The sequence below is a fragment of the Camelus dromedarius genome, chromosome 1, assembly GCF_036321535.1.
Source record: "Camelus dromedarius isolate mCamDro1 chromosome 1, mCamDro1.pat, whole genome shotgun sequence".
In the NCBI taxonomy this organism is placed as follows: domain Eukaryota; kingdom Metazoa; phylum Chordata; class Mammalia; order Artiodactyla; family Camelidae; genus Camelus; species Camelus dromedarius.
The window spans coordinates 38,819,524-38,837,258 of record NC_087436.1 but is presented as its reverse complement, the minus strand read 5'-3'; the positions used below and the strand labels follow the sequence as shown (position 1 = coordinate 38,837,258).

The window sequence follows — 17,735 nt, the reverse complement described above, 5'->3', positions numbered from 1 at the left end:
ATTTCATATTTTTGGTGAAAGCCTCATGACAAAGGTTTATATTCGGCCTGTGGCAAGGTCTCTGGTAACCCAGCGGAAAGCAGAGACACGTGGCTACATGGCTACACAGTTTGCTCAGCTGTATAATCTCCATACAAAACGGTCACGCAAAGGCCTTCTGCCTGCCTTGGGCACCAAGTGTCAGTTCTCAAGAGCTAGAACAGAAATTACAGAAACAACTTCTGATAGTCAACTATTAAGAAAAGGCTCCTTATTCAGAAAATTATTTATTAAAATAAGTCTGAAAACAAGGGCAAACACTGAACTTGGTCTTCCGCAGAACGTCAGATTTTTCCAATTAGCTTCAGTGTTTTAGAGGGGAATTTTGTTATGTCACTCCCTCATGTTCACTTAGTATAAATGTTAAATGTTTTTTCCTCAGTGATCCATTCTTTAGGGAGATTACTTTCAGGGATGCTCAGTCAGGTGTTGTAAGTTCTCCTTAGCAGTCCCCGAGCCCTATGCCTGCACGCCTGCTGGGGCACTCTTCTGTGCAGAGCAGTCTGGGTCCCGCTTTTTGAATAAAGCCACTTGGACAGCCATCACATTACACTTTACAGAAGACTAACATCTCTCTTCCCCACGTTTAACACATGCAGAAAATGTGTTTTTAAAGAAAACCCCCCACACAATTAGTTTACAAGGCTGTTAGAAAATATCGTTCTCTAAAAAGGAAGGGAAACCAGATGAGAAAGATGAGAAAGAAATCTGCTAATACAAAGAGAGGTGACTGTTCGACTCAACATGTGGAACCAAATCTTAGAAAAAAGAAGTGAATAAGGCATAGCAGGACTACATTAGTATATTTTCTTCAGTAACTATATTAACATTTTCCTTCTTTCTAACATTATATAAATGGATTCCTTCAAATCTCTATAGGGAAGAGGCACCAACTATAAAAAACTTGAATAATGAGCATATGGTTTTTCAAAACCATATAAAGAAGGCAAATGTCAAGATTCCAATAAAGTACGTATATGCTTAAAAGTAAAACTTCAGAGAAAATGTATGGCTGCAACTGAGACTAATACACACAGATTTGGTTAACATCTAGTTAGTATATAAGAAGCTCAAGAACAGTGCCATCATACTTTGGAATTCAGGCTACCACTGGAAGTAATCCTCTAGTAAAATCAAAGCAAAACAGGTCATATTAGCTTGTCAAATGAAAGTAGGAAGAATCAAACATTACATCTTGCAGTGTGGAAAGGATACAGCCCAGTTCATGTTATGACATCTATAAAAATGAATGCATCAACTGCTAGTGCACAGGAGGTCCAAAGGACCCAAACTGATTCAGAGTATTTCTAGCACCTTTTGAGGAGGAAGGTGCCTTCCTGGATGCCTTAAGTTACTACAGTTCAGTGACACTAATTATCAAGATCATAGGGTCAACTCCTCTTTATTATTATCTGCTCAAAATTTTCCATTTATAATTTGACTATTCATGTAGATTTCCCCCAAAAGTGAGGGAATGTGATGATCATCTTGATATACGCAAGTGGATCTACACTCTAACACTGCCTGAGGCATGAGAGATTTGGGTCAGGTGTCAGGCTCAGCCCCTCACTGCTGTTACCTGCAGCAACCACATGCATGCCCAATCAAGAGGGGTCACGTGAAGCTTCTGGCTCTTAAGGTTAAAGTCCAGATGAGGTATAAATTCCGTCCTAAGAAGTCCTGCCTAAGTGGTCAGCTCCTCCCTCTCTCGCTATTTTGATATGGTAGAAATTTCAGGATCACATCAGGGTCTCAGTCTGCTTTTAGATACATTACTTCTGATGAAAGAAACTGCTGTAAAGTAGAAGGTACAGGGACTGGACTGAATCAGCACTGACTCCCTGACAAAATTAAGAAGATTATTTAAAAAAACTACCCTAATACCTATTTATTTACTGTTCTAAACAAGAGAAGGTGGCAGAAAAAGGCAATCAATCAGACATTGTTACTTAACTTAACTGGACATCTTAACTAACAACTTTCTAATAACCATAACCAGGTCAGTTGGGGTTATTTTACTTCTATCTCAGTAACTTGTGACTAAGGATTATTAAAAGGTATATGGCAAAATGCTTGTTTAAGGCCTTCTTTCTGCTGCACCCAATTTTGAGTCAAGAGAAAATTACATTAAAAAATAGATTTAAAATGAGTTTTTTAATCTCAAGTAAAGCAAGGGGAAAAAAGGGATTCTGAATTTCCTATCAACTTTGTTATATTTTTGTTATGACTAAAAAACTTTTTGGAACAGGGGCATAAATATTTAGTATACTTAAAAAACATTTTTAAATTCTCTTAAGAACTAATTTCTAAAAATAAAAATTAAGAAGTATTTGATGGCTTTTCAATTTATTTTAGGTTTTAAATTGCAATAAATCATCAGACATGTGACTAAGACAGCAATTTTGGTAATTGCTGGACGACACAGGCACCTGTATAGTGGGGGCTGCAAAGGAATTTTTATTAGGTTGACAGAAAACAAGAATTGAAATCAGTTCCTGAATCTCAACCAATTTAAATGAATTATTTGACCTACAAACTATGTAATAATCCTAAATTTCACAATGCAGCTGCCAGAAATCTATTTTCCAAATGGAACAACAGATGGTTTTGAACAATACTGCAATATAGCAATTTTCAGTTTTTCCAGTGTTTTTCTCTTGCTAAAATTATAAACATAATTGTGAAAATAATTTTCAGATTTTTCTGAGACTATGCTATTTTCAAAGTGAAAAGCAAAGTTTAATATCCCAGTGGATTTTTTTTTAGCTTTACCTTTAAAAATGTCTCTATTTGCTAGTTTTTATTTATCTGAAACTACATATGGCAGAATGTAGCCTTGCCCTCATTTTAGAGCTAACTTAATCCCACAGTGCCTGCAAGCTCTTCAGAATGTACCTCTCCTTGTGATAACTTTCAGCTCACAGTATGCAGTTAGTTCAAAACTTTATCACTCTAGGAGGATTAGACAAATGGGCCAATTAAGCCTGATGTGGGAGATACTTTAAACCTCTTAACTTCTTAAATAATTGAAAAACTCCTCATTCTTCCAAACATCACCATGAACAAAATAAATACAGCCAATTCGAATGAGGCTAACCCCAAAAGACACTTCACCTTTCAGATGAAATCACCTCAAGTTCCTTCAACTGTTCTTGGCAAGATGACTCAGCTTCCTACTTGGTGATCTAATCAATAAAGTGTACAAGTCCTCATTCTTCCTCCTTCTCTCTGAGCTCATTCTCTCCAGGGCTGTGCAATGAAGTGTGGGCTCTGGGTCTGGACTGCCTGGATTTAGGACTGGTGCCATCACTCCCAGTCTGGGTAGGACAGTCTCAACTCTCAACCTCTAACTCCATTTTCAAAATGCTAATAATACTGACCTTACAGGGTGGCTGTGGATTAAATACACTTAGTTCACACACACAAAGAAAGTCAAACACGCCAGGTATATGTTAAGTGCTTAATAAGTGTAGCTAGTCACTATTATTATATCCCTTTTCTCTTGTCTTGGCCAAAGAAATGTCTCTTTAGTGCCTCAGCCACTTCAAAGTCCAGCTCTCTTTCCGTCTTGCCGTGTTAGTCTCACACTCACCCTAGATGTCCCCCTTTGACCAAGAATACGTTGGCTCTCTTGCTTGTGAGCCACCCCTGCTCAAACACACAGCAAAACAATAAAAAAACTTCACAGAATTCAGCCAACACCCTTCTCAGCTACTTCTCTTTCATACAAAACCTACATTCTTCACATAGTCTATATTCATTTCCTCAACTTTCTCACCATTTACTCTTCCCTTTTGCAGTTGCACTCCTGAAGCTGCCTTTTCAATAATCACCACATCACTGAACCCAGCAGCCTTTTCTCAGTCTTATTTCTCAACCTTTCTATGACAATTGATGGGATCTCCTTCCTTTCAAACTGTTCCACTTGCCCTTTGTGCCACTGCTGTATCCCAAGTCTGCCTCCCTGCTGAACCACCACTTTCCTTAGCTGGTTTCTCTTCCTATACCTTCCACCTAAATCTCTAGAGTTCTGCCCTCAGCTTTTCATATCTTTCTGCACTCTCCCCCAACTGCTCCATTCCCATCATTTCATGATCACGGGACTCCCCCATATCCCACGATTAAACTTCCAAATCGCCGCCTCTAGTTCTGACTACCAGCCCCTCACCACTCCAGTCCTGCCCTCCCTAGTTGTTGATGATGCCCATTTGGCTGTTCTATCAGCACCTCAAACTTACCATGTTCTAAATCAAATCTATCCATTTTCCTTCTTAATGTTTCCCCTTTTATTAATGAATGGGGCTCTCATTCTTAGAATTACCTAGGTCAGAACATTTGATTCATCACTGACCTCTCTCCCTAATAGCTCGTCACAGAGAAGGCAGTGGTTATGTGCATGTGCTCTGGAGAGACACTGTGTGAGTCTGTATCCTCACTCCCCACTTCCTGCCAGTGTGACCTTAGGCAAGTGTGACCTTAAGAAGCTTGGCTTCTCCATCTTCAGCGTGGCCTTCACAGCAGAGCTGTGCACTTTCCATGAGAAAATGGGTGTAGGGGCACAGAGGGTGAGCATCTGGCTAGCCATGACAATGATGACAAAGAAACAGAATCTCAGTGATCCATTCATACCCTTCTCATTCCTTACGTGACTCTCGTCACATCTCACACAGACTTTATCTACGTGGCCTCAAGTAAATTTAAACTCAGAGGTCCAGCCTTGGTTGTAAATGTGTAAATGCCTTAAACGTTCATTAATCTCAACCGAGGCAATCTCAGTCAAGACCTAGAACATGTGACATTCTACTTCCATGTCCATGTGCTTTTCTCACATAGCATCCTAAATAAGAATGTAATGAGAATTCAGGAACTGATCTTATTTGAACCCAATTTCACATAACATTCCATAAGCCATATGGTCAGAAATTAAAATCACTCTCAATTCTTGATAATGTAGAACACGTTATCAGTATCAAGCTATAAAATCTTTATTGTCGTTACTCTAGCCAAACAACTGCCTTGCAGTCACCTGTCCACACTTTCCCAGGAACTGAAAACTAAATTTAATTCTGGCTTAAGAAAGATGTAAAGATTATAACAATTATTGGAAAAAAATCAGAATCATACAATGTATTGCAAAATCAGTATGTTATTATCTTGTGCTCTGTGTTACCAGTGACTTGGCAGCCCTGTAAGAAAGTGGACGTGGTTAAATACTTTTATAAATGTCTATCCAAATATTTACCACATTTAATTAAATATCTAGGGGACCATTACCAGAAGAAGCAGTTACTGGAGAGAAGCATGATTTTTATTAGTTAGCTGCCTGTAGTTAGTCATTTTTATAAAGAAAAAGGAGGAGGATTACCGCTAGGGACTGGAGCTCTCTTGTTTCTTCCTCTGCTGCTGAAGCATGATAGGACAGAACCTGCAGGGTAAGAAAAGAAGAAACGCAGGTTTACAGGAGAGGACTGCCAACTGGAGACTACAATTTCAAGCTTGGGATTTTGCTAAAGCTTCCCGCAGAGATAACTAGACTCCTCAGAATGCCGTATCTTGTTTGCTGCTTTCTTTAACAGAAAGAAAACCCCAGATTTTGATTCAATTGCTTATTTTGGAAACAAAAAGTTATACTCTCTATGTTCAAAGAAAACACTTATCACTTTTATTCTGACATTGTTGATATAACAAACATATTATTTATAAGCCATACTATTAGCTCAAACTTGGCATAAAATTTATTTTGTGTTGCTTTTAAAAACAAATACTGACTTCAGTTATTTTGACTTGTGCACAGAATTAAGAAAAAGATCTTTGTATAAAGTGACATTTTTAGCTTTGCTATTTGGAAAGGAAGTAGTCTAGAAGTGGCTCTCGGATTAGGCCTGTAACCGCTGTAGAATTCCTAAGGAAAAACTGCATGGCTGAGATATAATGTCACACAGACTCAGGGATCCCTTTATACTCATAGGATTCAAGAGCTGAGAACAGGGCTGGCCTATAAATCCATCCAGGAACAGCGGACACCTACGCTCAGGGATTCTCACGACCTGGCTGCGAGCTCACACCCAGTGAGGAGACAAGAGGGCCCAGGACCCAGCTTTCAACTCCTAGTACACTTTCCGTTAACCTCGTGGAGTAAGTTATAAGAAGATAGTAAATCAGGTTTACTATCTTCTCATACGATTTAACATGAGACTCATTAATTCCCATTTTCAAAAGTGATAGCTACTAAGTAATGGGATAATATTTTAGACATTCTTTTAAATCAAAGTAGTGGCTGCATTTAAAATGGTCTATCATATTTTTAAAAATATATTTTTAAAGCCCATTTTTAACAGAGTCGACACAGATTTACTAAAACCCCCAAAAGTTTTAAAATCAATGATAACAAGGTATCCCATTTTCAGACTTTAAATGGGGAGCCAAGTAATTCAGCAGCCCAAACTAGTTGTCCATGAACCATGTTTTAAAATTTTAAGCAATTTAAAATCTAAAGCCAAATGGTACACGTCTACCATCTTGTGATTCAGAATGTAATAATATCATGCCACATGGGATCTGTCTTAGCATTGGAACCCATTAATCATGAGAAACCTCAGGAAACTTGGAGCTGCTATCTCCTGTTCCTGTGAAACTGACAGGTCACAGCTGCTAACCCGCTGACACCCCAGAGGTGGTTTGCTGAGAAAAGCTAAGACTGTGACCATGACTTAGTCTTACATAAATCCGAGCACTGCAACATGGATAAACGAATAAAGAAATAACACAACACTGTAAGTTCCACAAGTTAATTTTATCACACAATGAAGATAAAAGCAGCACCCTACTCATCGGGTTATAGAGATTACTTGTTTTAGAACAAGTGAGAACAGAGCAAGCATTTACCAAAGGCTAGCTATTATTGTTGTTGTTTTTCTGTCATAGTGATCATGTCTTCCAGGTCAAAATAATTCCCTGTCATAAGGAAATAGGAGTGGTTTGTGTCCCTAGCTTTTATCTAATGCTTCCTAAGAAAAATTTTTTCAAGGTTAAACCTGTGATCATAGGTATGACTTCCTATAATGAACTGAAATTAAACACACCATGTGAAAGCCTAATTACTCATATATTTAACTGAAGTAAAACTTCAGTGCAAAAATAGAAATAAATCTCAATTGGGAAAATATTTGAAGATTTTGAACAAAATGATATGGTACCTGAGACTTGCTTCAAAATTATCAATGGATTAACAGGGAAGAAGAATGCAGAGAAGTGAAAAAGGGTATGGATGGAATGAGAGTAGCCATGGATCCTTAATTATTGAAGATGGCTAATGAGCACATGGGGGCTCATTAAACTATTCTTTCTACTTCTGTATATGTTTGAAAAATTCCATACTAGAAAGCTTTCTTTAAAAAAAAAATTTCTAATCAATAGCTGGCTTAGATTCATTTCTTCAGTGCAAAACCATGGAAATGGCAAAAAATTAAAAATTAAAGTCATGCACATATGCACACATGCACACACGTACACATATGTATATGAGCAGATAAATGTAATTTGAAACATACGTATATGTGTGTGTGTGTGTGTATATATATATACACACACACATACATATATTTGAAACTGAGATTTCCACTGGTTTATAATACAAAGTCTCTTATGTAACACTACAGCAAAACTATTAGTTTTATATATATATTCATGGTGGAAAGTGAAGTGTACCATCTTGGTTATTGGTTAATCTTGACTTATGCATATCTTTCTAGCTCTTGAGTTTAACTATTTTTTCATTAGGGATTGAAGGAAAAGTTACCATCCATATCCCAAACATTGATTCCCAATAATCTTGACTAGGTAAGTGTAGGCAAACATTCAAATATATTTCACACTAGCGTTTGAATGACTAAGTAATGCCCTATATGAAGTCCATTTCCCCAAACTGGTCTATGATGTAAGAAATTCCTGTGTTACACGAAGTGAACATTTTCAGGCAGTTAGTGAAATACACTTGAAAAGGACTGGCCCCACTTAGGTAGGATAGTCCTACTGGGGAAGGAGGTCAGTTCCTCAAGCCAGTGGTTCACATTCAGAATCAGCTGGGGGAGCTCTGTAATCATGTAGACTCTCAGCCTCTTCCCAAGACTTACTGAATCAGAATTTTCAGAAGCGGGATCCACAAATCTGCAGTTTGAAAGTCTCCCCTTTCCTCATTTCTGATTCTGAGTGTGTAGGATTTCTGTGTTTGTTTTTTATAGTGTGTGAACACAACTGCTCATGAGGAGAGACGGGGAGGCTCAGGCAATGGGGAAGGGACAGATGGTGGCAGCAGACATCTGTGTGAAGGGATTATTACGGTCAAGGATTGCTTTCTACCAAAAACAAGCAGAGGACTGAAGGGACAAATGGCTTGAGTTCTGGTTTGGTGATATGACCTTTGACAAGTTTCTAAAATATTCTGGGGTCTCAGTTTCATCAGCTGTTTAAAAGAGGAAATAAGGATCTGATCATCTAAATCATGATTCTCATGAGGATACAAAGATATAACAGACAGACACCAAGTGTCATTACGAGAAAGAGGTGCAAGCTGAGGGGCCACAGAGACGGAGAATTCCTGTAAGTGTCAGCCCACCTCTAACGTGACCATCTGCTTGGCCATGGCTCTCTCCACTGCTTCGTACATCTGTGTGTTCTGGATCCCCAAGCCACAAAAGATGACAAAAGCTTCCAGAAACTGTTCATCGTTTCGGTTGAAAGGCTTCACCTTGCCGGTAGTCTCTTCCATTTTATTAACAAGTTGGCAAACTCCTATAACAATCCAAGAAATTGAGCAAATGTCACTACTCATTATCATACTTTTTACTGACTTTCACAAACACCTCCCTTCCCGAAGACTGTTATACACTTCTTTCTTGGGACTGCTTACCATCGCCAAACATGCAAACGAATCTTCACAAACATAAGCTAGAAAAGTTAACTGAATGCATTTACATAAGAACTTGTTTCACAGAGTCTTAAATGTATGTTGCCTGTGTTCAAAAAATCCTAGAGCGCTATTTTCTTCCAGACTTGGTCTCAAATTCTACATCAGTTGAGTCCCCAAAGACAATTTGTCCTTTGAAGACTAATTGGATTTTTGTACACTTGCCAAGAGAACAATTTTGATGCACATCAGAATTTTGGGTCACACAGACTGTCTTCCCTTACTGAGAAACCAGAAGTTAAAAAATACAATTACATACAAATAGAAACAGGCAATTCATACAGACCATCTCAAATTTCAAATATGCACCTCTGCATCCAGGAGAATGATATTTGCAGATCATTTCTGATACTGCAAATAAATGCCCATAGAAGTAACTATTTACTTAGAGAGAAAAGCAGAACTAACCTTTGAAGAAAATCATAATATAACCTCCAAAGTCCTGGCCTCTCTTAGAAAGTCAAACATATATAGCCAATATAAGTGTAAGATTACATCAAATCTTTTTTTAAAAAATTTTTATTGACATATAGTTGATTTACAATGTTGAGTTAGTTTCAAGTGTACAGTGAAGTGATTCAGTTATACACAGATATTCTTTTTTAGATTATTTTTCATCAAAGGTTATTACAAGATACTGAATGTAGTTCCCTGTGCTATACAGTAGGACCTTGTTGTTCATGTAGTTTATATACAGTACTGTATATCTGTTAATCCCAAACTCCTAATTTATCCATTACATCAAATTTTTATTGAACTACTTGCTCTATGGGATTTTGAGCTTACTGGTTTCTGAGAGGAGTCTGGTGACCTCCTACCTCTGGGTAAAACAGTGCTAGTAAAGTCCTATTTCTTCTACATCTGTAATAGAGACTTCCACCATGTGCCCACTGTGGGGTAGGTGTTGTGCTTAGAGCTTTAGGACACATATGAACTCTAGTCTGCACAATTTACACTGTGTGACATGCCCATTTTATAGATGAAGAAACTGAGTCTCAGAAAGGATAAGTCATGTGCTCCAGGCCACTTAGCTAGTATGCTTAGGTCTAAAATTCGAACCCCAGCTCAGCCTAGCCCCATAGGCCAGTTCATTGCCACACTGCTGGGCTGAGCTCCTTACCCCACTCAGTTCATTGCTGGCAGTTCCCTGACTGCATCTTTCTCGCCCACACCTTTGCCTATGCTTTTGCACTGGCTTGCACTGCTCCCTACTGCACTCTCCTGTTATCTAGTAGATTCCTACATTCCCTTCACAAGGAGATCCCAGAGGCCCCCACTTCCAGGGTGAGGCAGGCACGTCTCCTTTCTATCCCCTTAACTTTATTGCTTGGAGTATCATGGTGTATTTTATTTCTGTCTCTCTAGACTGCACTTATCTTGGGCTTAGAGATTTAATTTTTTCAGTTCCACTTCCTTAGCTAGCAATGCCCGGCATACAACAGGACTCAAAAAATGTTTACTGACTTAATGAAAGAACGCAGGACTGTGGCTCTGACCCAAACTACTTTCCCATGAAGACCATAGCCTGTTATCTCTTATTTTTCCTGGAGCACAGAAGGATTTCAGAGTCCATGATGATGCCTGGTTGCAAATGAAGTCCCTTTGTTACCACTGATGTACACTGTATTTTTAACACTATAAAGTATCTGTATTCTCATTCTGCTCTTTTTTTGTTTGTGGGAGTTCTCCTACTTTAGACAGTAAAGTCACCCTTATCTATCTGTATTTGTACGACAGAGATTACGTCTCTAACACTTATTCCATTATTAAGAAAAACTTTAAGCAAAACATAATGAATTTGGACACTGCAAGTAAAAACCATGACTAAATGGCAAATGGCATTCAGTATCTTTAAAGACCATGTTCCATGTATGGTAAAAATGCAAGGGTTATGTCCTCCATCCTTTGTAAATCCTCAAATTATAAACATGGAGCTGTTTATATAGCCTGGCTATCTCTCAACTCACATTTTTTTTTTGTCAGTCACATGTTCCATGCCCTTATCCTTCACAATGTAATTGCTTTTCAATTTTTACTAAAGTTTTCTCCTACTTGGTAGCCACTTTTCATAAATAAGATTTTTCTTTTCACCACTTCATAAGATTGACTGCATGTATGGGAAGGAAAAGATGACCAGGAGGGCTGGGACGTGGCCATTAGGCAGCCTGCCAGGCTTAGGATCGAGCTAAGTAACTCTCTCCTGGACAGCGGATCACATCTGTCTCAGTCAAAAGTCACTGAATGAATACATTAAGCGGTATTAATGAATACCTTATAAATCTAAAGGTAATGAAATGGAATGGTAAGTGTATAAATAGGAAGAGTAGGCTGTAACAACCACAGCTCAGAATTGTCTATGTCACAATCCAACCCCTATGGATACAGATATGCAGACACAGAAGCAAGAAAAGGGGGGAAGACAAATTATCTAACCCTTTAGGCATGTAATTCTTCTTTGAAAGCAGTCATATTTACACAGCATTCATAACAATCCTGCTGATCTCTTCACACCTTTCACAAAATTTAATTGTATCAAACAAAAATACTCAGGTTGGGGGGAAGAAAAGCTATGAAGAAGAAAAATGTTTATAACAAACAGGGCTCTTTGTTTCAGAAAATGTAAATCTTGAGCTCATTTACAGATAGTTTTCACAATTTATTCATTAAAGATCTGGATGAGTGGATAAAAGGTATGATAATGAAATTTAAAACTCATCATTTGAGATGCCACATCTACTGTAAGTCATATAAAATCAGAACCACATACATAAAAGAATGTAGTTATTCCAGAACCAAAAATAAAACAAAACCACTCAGTGAAAACCAATCAATATATACAATCATAAGAAAAAATATTCAAAAACATATTAGGAGAAAACCAGGAAGTAGTACAGTTAGGTAGCAAAATATCAGTGTTACTTAAAATTAATAGAGTTCAGAAATACTTGTACAGACATTACTTCATGTGGTCATCACAGCAGCTCTGAGAGCTAGTTGGCACTGAAAGCATCTCTGGAAATTATGCTGAAGGGAAGAGACTGTTTCTAAAAATCACACAATTATGCTTCCTTTTCTATAATTCCAGGGATCAGATGTTGCTACCAACCACAGTTTTCCTCCTGGTTTCTTGGCAGAACAGGGGGTGAACTCTTCTATCCTGCCTGTAGACCCATGTCCTCTCTACCACACAGCATCCATAATTAGCATCCTGTCTTGTTAATATGTTAAGGCCTGCCCTTACACCTTATCACCTATCTTGCAAATATCTATTTGTACTTGTCACTTGTCAATTATCTTTATTTAGAGAGGTTTTTCTGCTGTGTAAAATAATTTCTCAAATAACTGAGTCATCTTTTAAGTTTTCAACTATAGTGTCTCGCTTTTAAAAGAAGCTTCCCCAATTTTTCCCCATTTTAAGATTACATATAAACCTATATTTTCCTCTAGTACTTTTATAGTTTCATCTATCACACTTAATCTTCTAATTCTACTTAAATTTTTCCCCTGAATTGCTACTGGATTCTTATAAAACTTAAATAGTTATCCATTCTCTAATCATTTGAATTGCCACCTTAAATAATAAATTCATACTTATTTCAACTATGTACTTTTCCCACATTTTAATTTTATGGTATTGTATGTATACTAATCAAATTCTTGTCAATTGAAATCATTTTTTTCTTTCTTAGAGGTACATAAAATGGTGTCTTTCAATCAATGGCATTTAGGAACAATGAAGTATACTATATCATACATGATAACACAAACATTATATACACCAGACTTGGGTCTGCATTTAGACTTTCTATTGTGTTCCATCAATCTTGCCATCTCTTTTAGCACACATATAGTAATTTTAATTATGCTACTTTAACAGCATTATGTTAATTTCTGGTAAGGCAAATCTCTATCCATCAACTCTGACTATGTTATTCTTTGAGATGAGTTTTATAAATGATTCTTTTTATGTTATTCTTTCAGATAAATTTTATATATGTTGTTCAAGAACTCCCCCCTCTCCTGAAAAAAAATCTTACAAAGATATGTATTAGAATTGATGTAAATCTAAACTGCAAAAATTACCAGCTTACAAAACAGATTCTTATTGTCAGGAAATGTTCTGCCAGTTCACTTATGAAAAATTTTCAAGTTACTCAGTAGACTTTTATAGTTTTCCTCATCTAGATGTTCCTATATCTGGCAAAGTTTCTTTCTTGTTACTATTGTCAATGGGATTGTTTTCCATTATTATTTATCTTGGCATGTAAGAAAGTTATTTTTCTTTAATAATTTGATAGCCAGACATTGTGGTATATACCAGAAACTGACACATTGTAACTGACTATACTTCAGTAAAAAAAGAAATAATAATTTGATAGCCAGGTACTTCTTCAACTCTCTTTTTAGATAGGCACTTTTAGCTGATTCTCTTGGGTTCCTCCATTTAACAATCATATCATTTTGGAAGTTATTTTGCCTCTTCCTTTTCCATGCCTCACCTTATTTCATCCTTTCCTGTCACCTGATTGCTTTGGTAAGAATTTACCTCAGGCAATAGAAAAATATTAAACTCTGCTTGAGTTAGTATTGGTTATTACTAATTTTTTATAGAATCTCTCCATTTCATCAAAATGTATTGGTACACTGCCTTGTCTAAAATCTTTCTAAAAATTCCTTCTGTATCTGAAACCACAATTCCCTTCTAATTCCTAAATGTGTTTCTCTTATTTTCCTCATTATCTGTGTTGGAGATTTGTTTTTTATTATTGTGTTTGCCCATTACCTCTTGTTTTACTATCCTTTCTCATTTCATAAATTTATCTTTTCAATTTCTTTCCTCTGCTTTCCTTCTTCCTATTTGTTTACTTTTGGGGGCAGCATAGAGGGTGAGAAAGAAAAAGGCGTTATCATTCTAATTTCTTCAGTTGAACATATAATTCAAATAATTTCATTATTTCCTGATTAACAGTAACAAAATAGTTAAAGCTATATATCTCCTCTGAGTATAGCTTCGACTGTGTACCTTGAGTTTTTATGTTAAATTGATACAACCATTGATTTTCCAAAATGTTATACTTTCATTTTGACTTTTGATTTTTTTCTTTGTCACTTGGGAGAATATTTTTCAGTTTCTAAGGGAACTTTTTCCTTCCAATTTATCCTTTTATTACACATTTCTAGTTTTACTGCAATGTGATCCAGGGGAGTAGCTATCAATTCTAATTTTTAGTAATGACTGAGTTTGTTGTATGTGTGTATATCACCAATATTTATAAATTTCTGATGGATATTTGATAGGAATTTGTATTTTTAAATTATGAAATATAAAAGTAAACCTATACATGCTGATTAAATCCGTTTCATTTTTATATTAATCAAGTCTAATGTTTCCTTATTTTTTCCTATACTTCAACATTCTATGAAAAGTGTAGCAAAGGCTCACACTATGACTACCATTTTGTCCATTTCTCCTTGTGTTTTTAATAGCTTTGACTTTCATACGTCAATGATGTTATTTAGTTTGTTAGAAGCATTTATGACAATTATATTTTCCTCTGTGGATTTAACTTAGTCAATGCAAAGTGATTCTGTATATTATATGTTTTTACTTTGAATAGAGATAACACTGTTATCACTAAATTTTGCCCATTTTGTGTAAAATGGGTTCTTCAAATAGTATATACTTCATATCTTCCAGACATTCCTCAGTGTTTCTTGTCCAATAAAGGTAAGCTTCTCTGTTTTTCAAGGCTACTATGAAATTTCTCTTTTTTTTTTTCTATTTCTTCAATCAATTCTTGAAACTATATTCCTTATATTTATTTTTATTTTGTAGATTTTACTTTTATAATTTTCAAGCTATAATTTCCTGCTTTTTTTCCCCCTCATTTTCTTCTAATTATTACTGCCCCTACAGTCATATTTCCTTGCACTTCTTATTACTAAGCATAATTTATAATTCTCTAACTAGGAGGAAAAAAAACAGATACTTTAAGCAGTATGTACCATGGATGACACTGCACAGTTTAATTATACTTGCATTACGAAAATCCTAGCAAATATTTTATAAACAAATGAACAATTAGTGATACTGACAGATGATAAAATTTAATATGAAAAATGAAACTAAGTAGAAGTCAAATTTAAACTTACATGATTTTAGAATATTTACTTTTGCTTTGGAATCATACTGCAACACATAAATGAGCAGAGGATTAAGACAGTAATCAGTTTGGAAAATACCTTCAGTAAAAAGTACATACGTCTCTCTCAGACTTCACTGTCAAACAATGAGTGGTATAGTACTATAATTTTTATTACTTTTTCACTAAAAACAGAGATGGAAATGTAAGTCATAACAAAAGTGGACATGTTCTCAACAACTTTTTTTGACATGGGAATGGAACTAATTTCTTCAGAATACACCCTGAAATTGGTATGGAAAATAGACATTAAGAATTTCTGGTAAATATGATAGGAGAAAAAGGCAAATTTAGCCTAATAAATAGGGGAAATAATTGGTTAAAATAAATGAATGTTGAATGAGGAAAATATTTTCTTAATAGTGTTGGAAACAAAGTGGTGGAAACACTCTATCAGACAGAGCACTAAGGAAACATGTAATATGAAACGATACCTCAGGGGAATACATTTGATGATACAACAGGCCCCGTCCTGGTCTAATGTCTATAATTTCATCTAATTGTCAGTAATGGGAAAAAAGGAAGGGGAAAGAAGATTACAAAAACCACATGGGCTCGTCTGTCTTTCTGCATGTAACTCTGTGGGGATTCTGTATTAGAATTACATAATAGCAGAATCTGGTCTGTGACACCAAGAAGAATTATCTACAGCCATGATATTTTCCATGCTACATCTGTGAGTACAAAGTACAGTCAAGAATTCAAATTCTCAGTTTTGTCACACTTATGAGACGGCAGAGAATACTGAAAAATTTTCCTCTTGGAATTAACTTGAGCCCCCACCAGAAACCCCACTAGGGAAATCTTTTTCTTTCTCCCTTCCTTCCTTCCTTCCTTCCTTCCTTCCTTCCTTCCTTCCTTCCTTCCTTCCTTTCTTCCTTTCTTTTTATTGACAGGGAATTTTTCCTTTCCAAAAACGTTTGCTTACTTTTGGCTCTGTTATCAAGCAGGGTGACATAAAATGTATGCCAAGAGAAGTCTGATTATTTCAACTGTTTCAGTTTTTTCTTTTGTCTGCTCACTTGCCTAAAACAGTGATAGGATCATAGAATGTGAATTTTTGTCATACAGATCTGAATTTTTGTCATGCAGATCTGACAGGTGATCTAGTCCAGCTCCGCAGAGGTGAGTAACGTGCCCATAATGTTTTAAATGCTTAAAGGAAGAGCGGAGCCAGCAGGATGTCGTGAGTCCTATTCCAGAGCAGGGATCTTTGCACTTCCCCACACTAACTTTTATTTATCAAATGTGTAAGGTGATGGAAAAAGCCTGATGTATAACCTCCTCCAGCCACTCCCCATTTCCCATTATTATTCCAAAGAGATGCTGCTCAGAAAAAGCAAAGATGTGACTCGATGTGACAAGTTGCCACTCTGTCCTCCTTCTTATCAGAAGTTAATAGTAAACAATGCATCACTTCTGGAATTCATGTCACATTTTCAAAAGTTGAAGGCAGCTTGTGGCAAACTTTATATCAAAAAGCATTTTTTAAAAAGCATAACATTTATCATGTAGTTTTCACCTAACACCCTATGATATAAAATTTAATAACCTATATTTTTACTTGGTATCATAGTGTAGGGCACCCTCATCACTTTTCTTTTGTCGTTTATGTTAGAGGTCTGATCGGTGATAATCTTGCAAAGAGAGCTGACATATGAATTCACTAGGCTCTCCTGTTTCCTCTAAGAATTGAGAACAGTGCAGGTGATGAACAGCCTTCAGAGTCGACAGGCTGGCTTCCATGAGGTTTTACGAGGCAATTCACCTGGGTCAGTTAGCCCAGCCCTGTAGGCTTAGAAACTAGATTACCATGCTGAGAACAGATCCCACTCTCTGGGGTTGAGAACAGTACCTAAGTTCACAAGACAATGGTTAAAAGCAGAATAGTATCAATGTCCAACAAGAGAAAGATTCTGCCCCAGGTATGTGAACCTGCAGCTCCAGCCTATTGCCTGACTTATGGCAGGTTCAATGATTTATGATAAGAAATAAGTGGCAAAGCGAGCAATACATTTGAGAGCATATGAAAAAATGCATTCTCTTCCTATGAGTTAACATATCTCAGAAAGAAAATAATCAGAACAAGGACAGTCAGATTGGTGGGCTGTATAATGGCATAAACCCATGGATCTGCCTTGCGGTAGGGAGGCACACCACCAAAGGGACTGGAATCACTGAGGAGTAACTGGCTACAACTTGCTGCGTCCATTGCCACCCAACTGCTAGTCCCGACAAGTGGCCAGAATACTCTATGCACAGATTCAACCCTCTACCTCCATCCCCATACGAGGGGCAAAGGGTCCCTGACTCCTGGACAGAGCTGGAGAGGTTCTTTTAATATTTGCCTTTTTTTCCCCTATTTTCATGACTGTTATCTCTCCCTCCTCCACCTTTCTGACTGACACTCTCCTTTAATAAAATTACACTCAAGTCTTGCAACTTGGAAACTATTCAGAATTTTTAAGGTAAATTTTTTATCTAAGCCTTGCTCTCTTAGGGTTTTTACTTAAAAGTCGAGCCTTTAA

General features: G+C 36.7%; 1 protein-coding gene across 4 annotated transcripts in view; it reads right to left on the bottom strand.

Moving 5' to 3' along the window:
• The window catches only part of PDE5A (phosphodiesterase 5A), a 123,644-nt gene that overhangs the window by 42,167 nt on the left and 63,742 nt on the right, over positions 1-17,735 (bottom strand). For all 4 annotated transcript variants that reach the window (XM_064477434.1, XM_064477467.1, XM_010985531.3 and 1 more), the window contains exons 10-11: positions 8,654-8,829; positions 5,405-5,464 (exon numbers count right to left, since the gene is read on the bottom strand). In XM_064477434.1, coding sequence (XP_064333504.1) covers positions 5,405-5,464; positions 8,654-8,829 — 236 coding nt within the window. The remainder of the gene's footprint in view (positions 1-5,404; positions 5,465-8,653; positions 8,830-17,735) is intronic.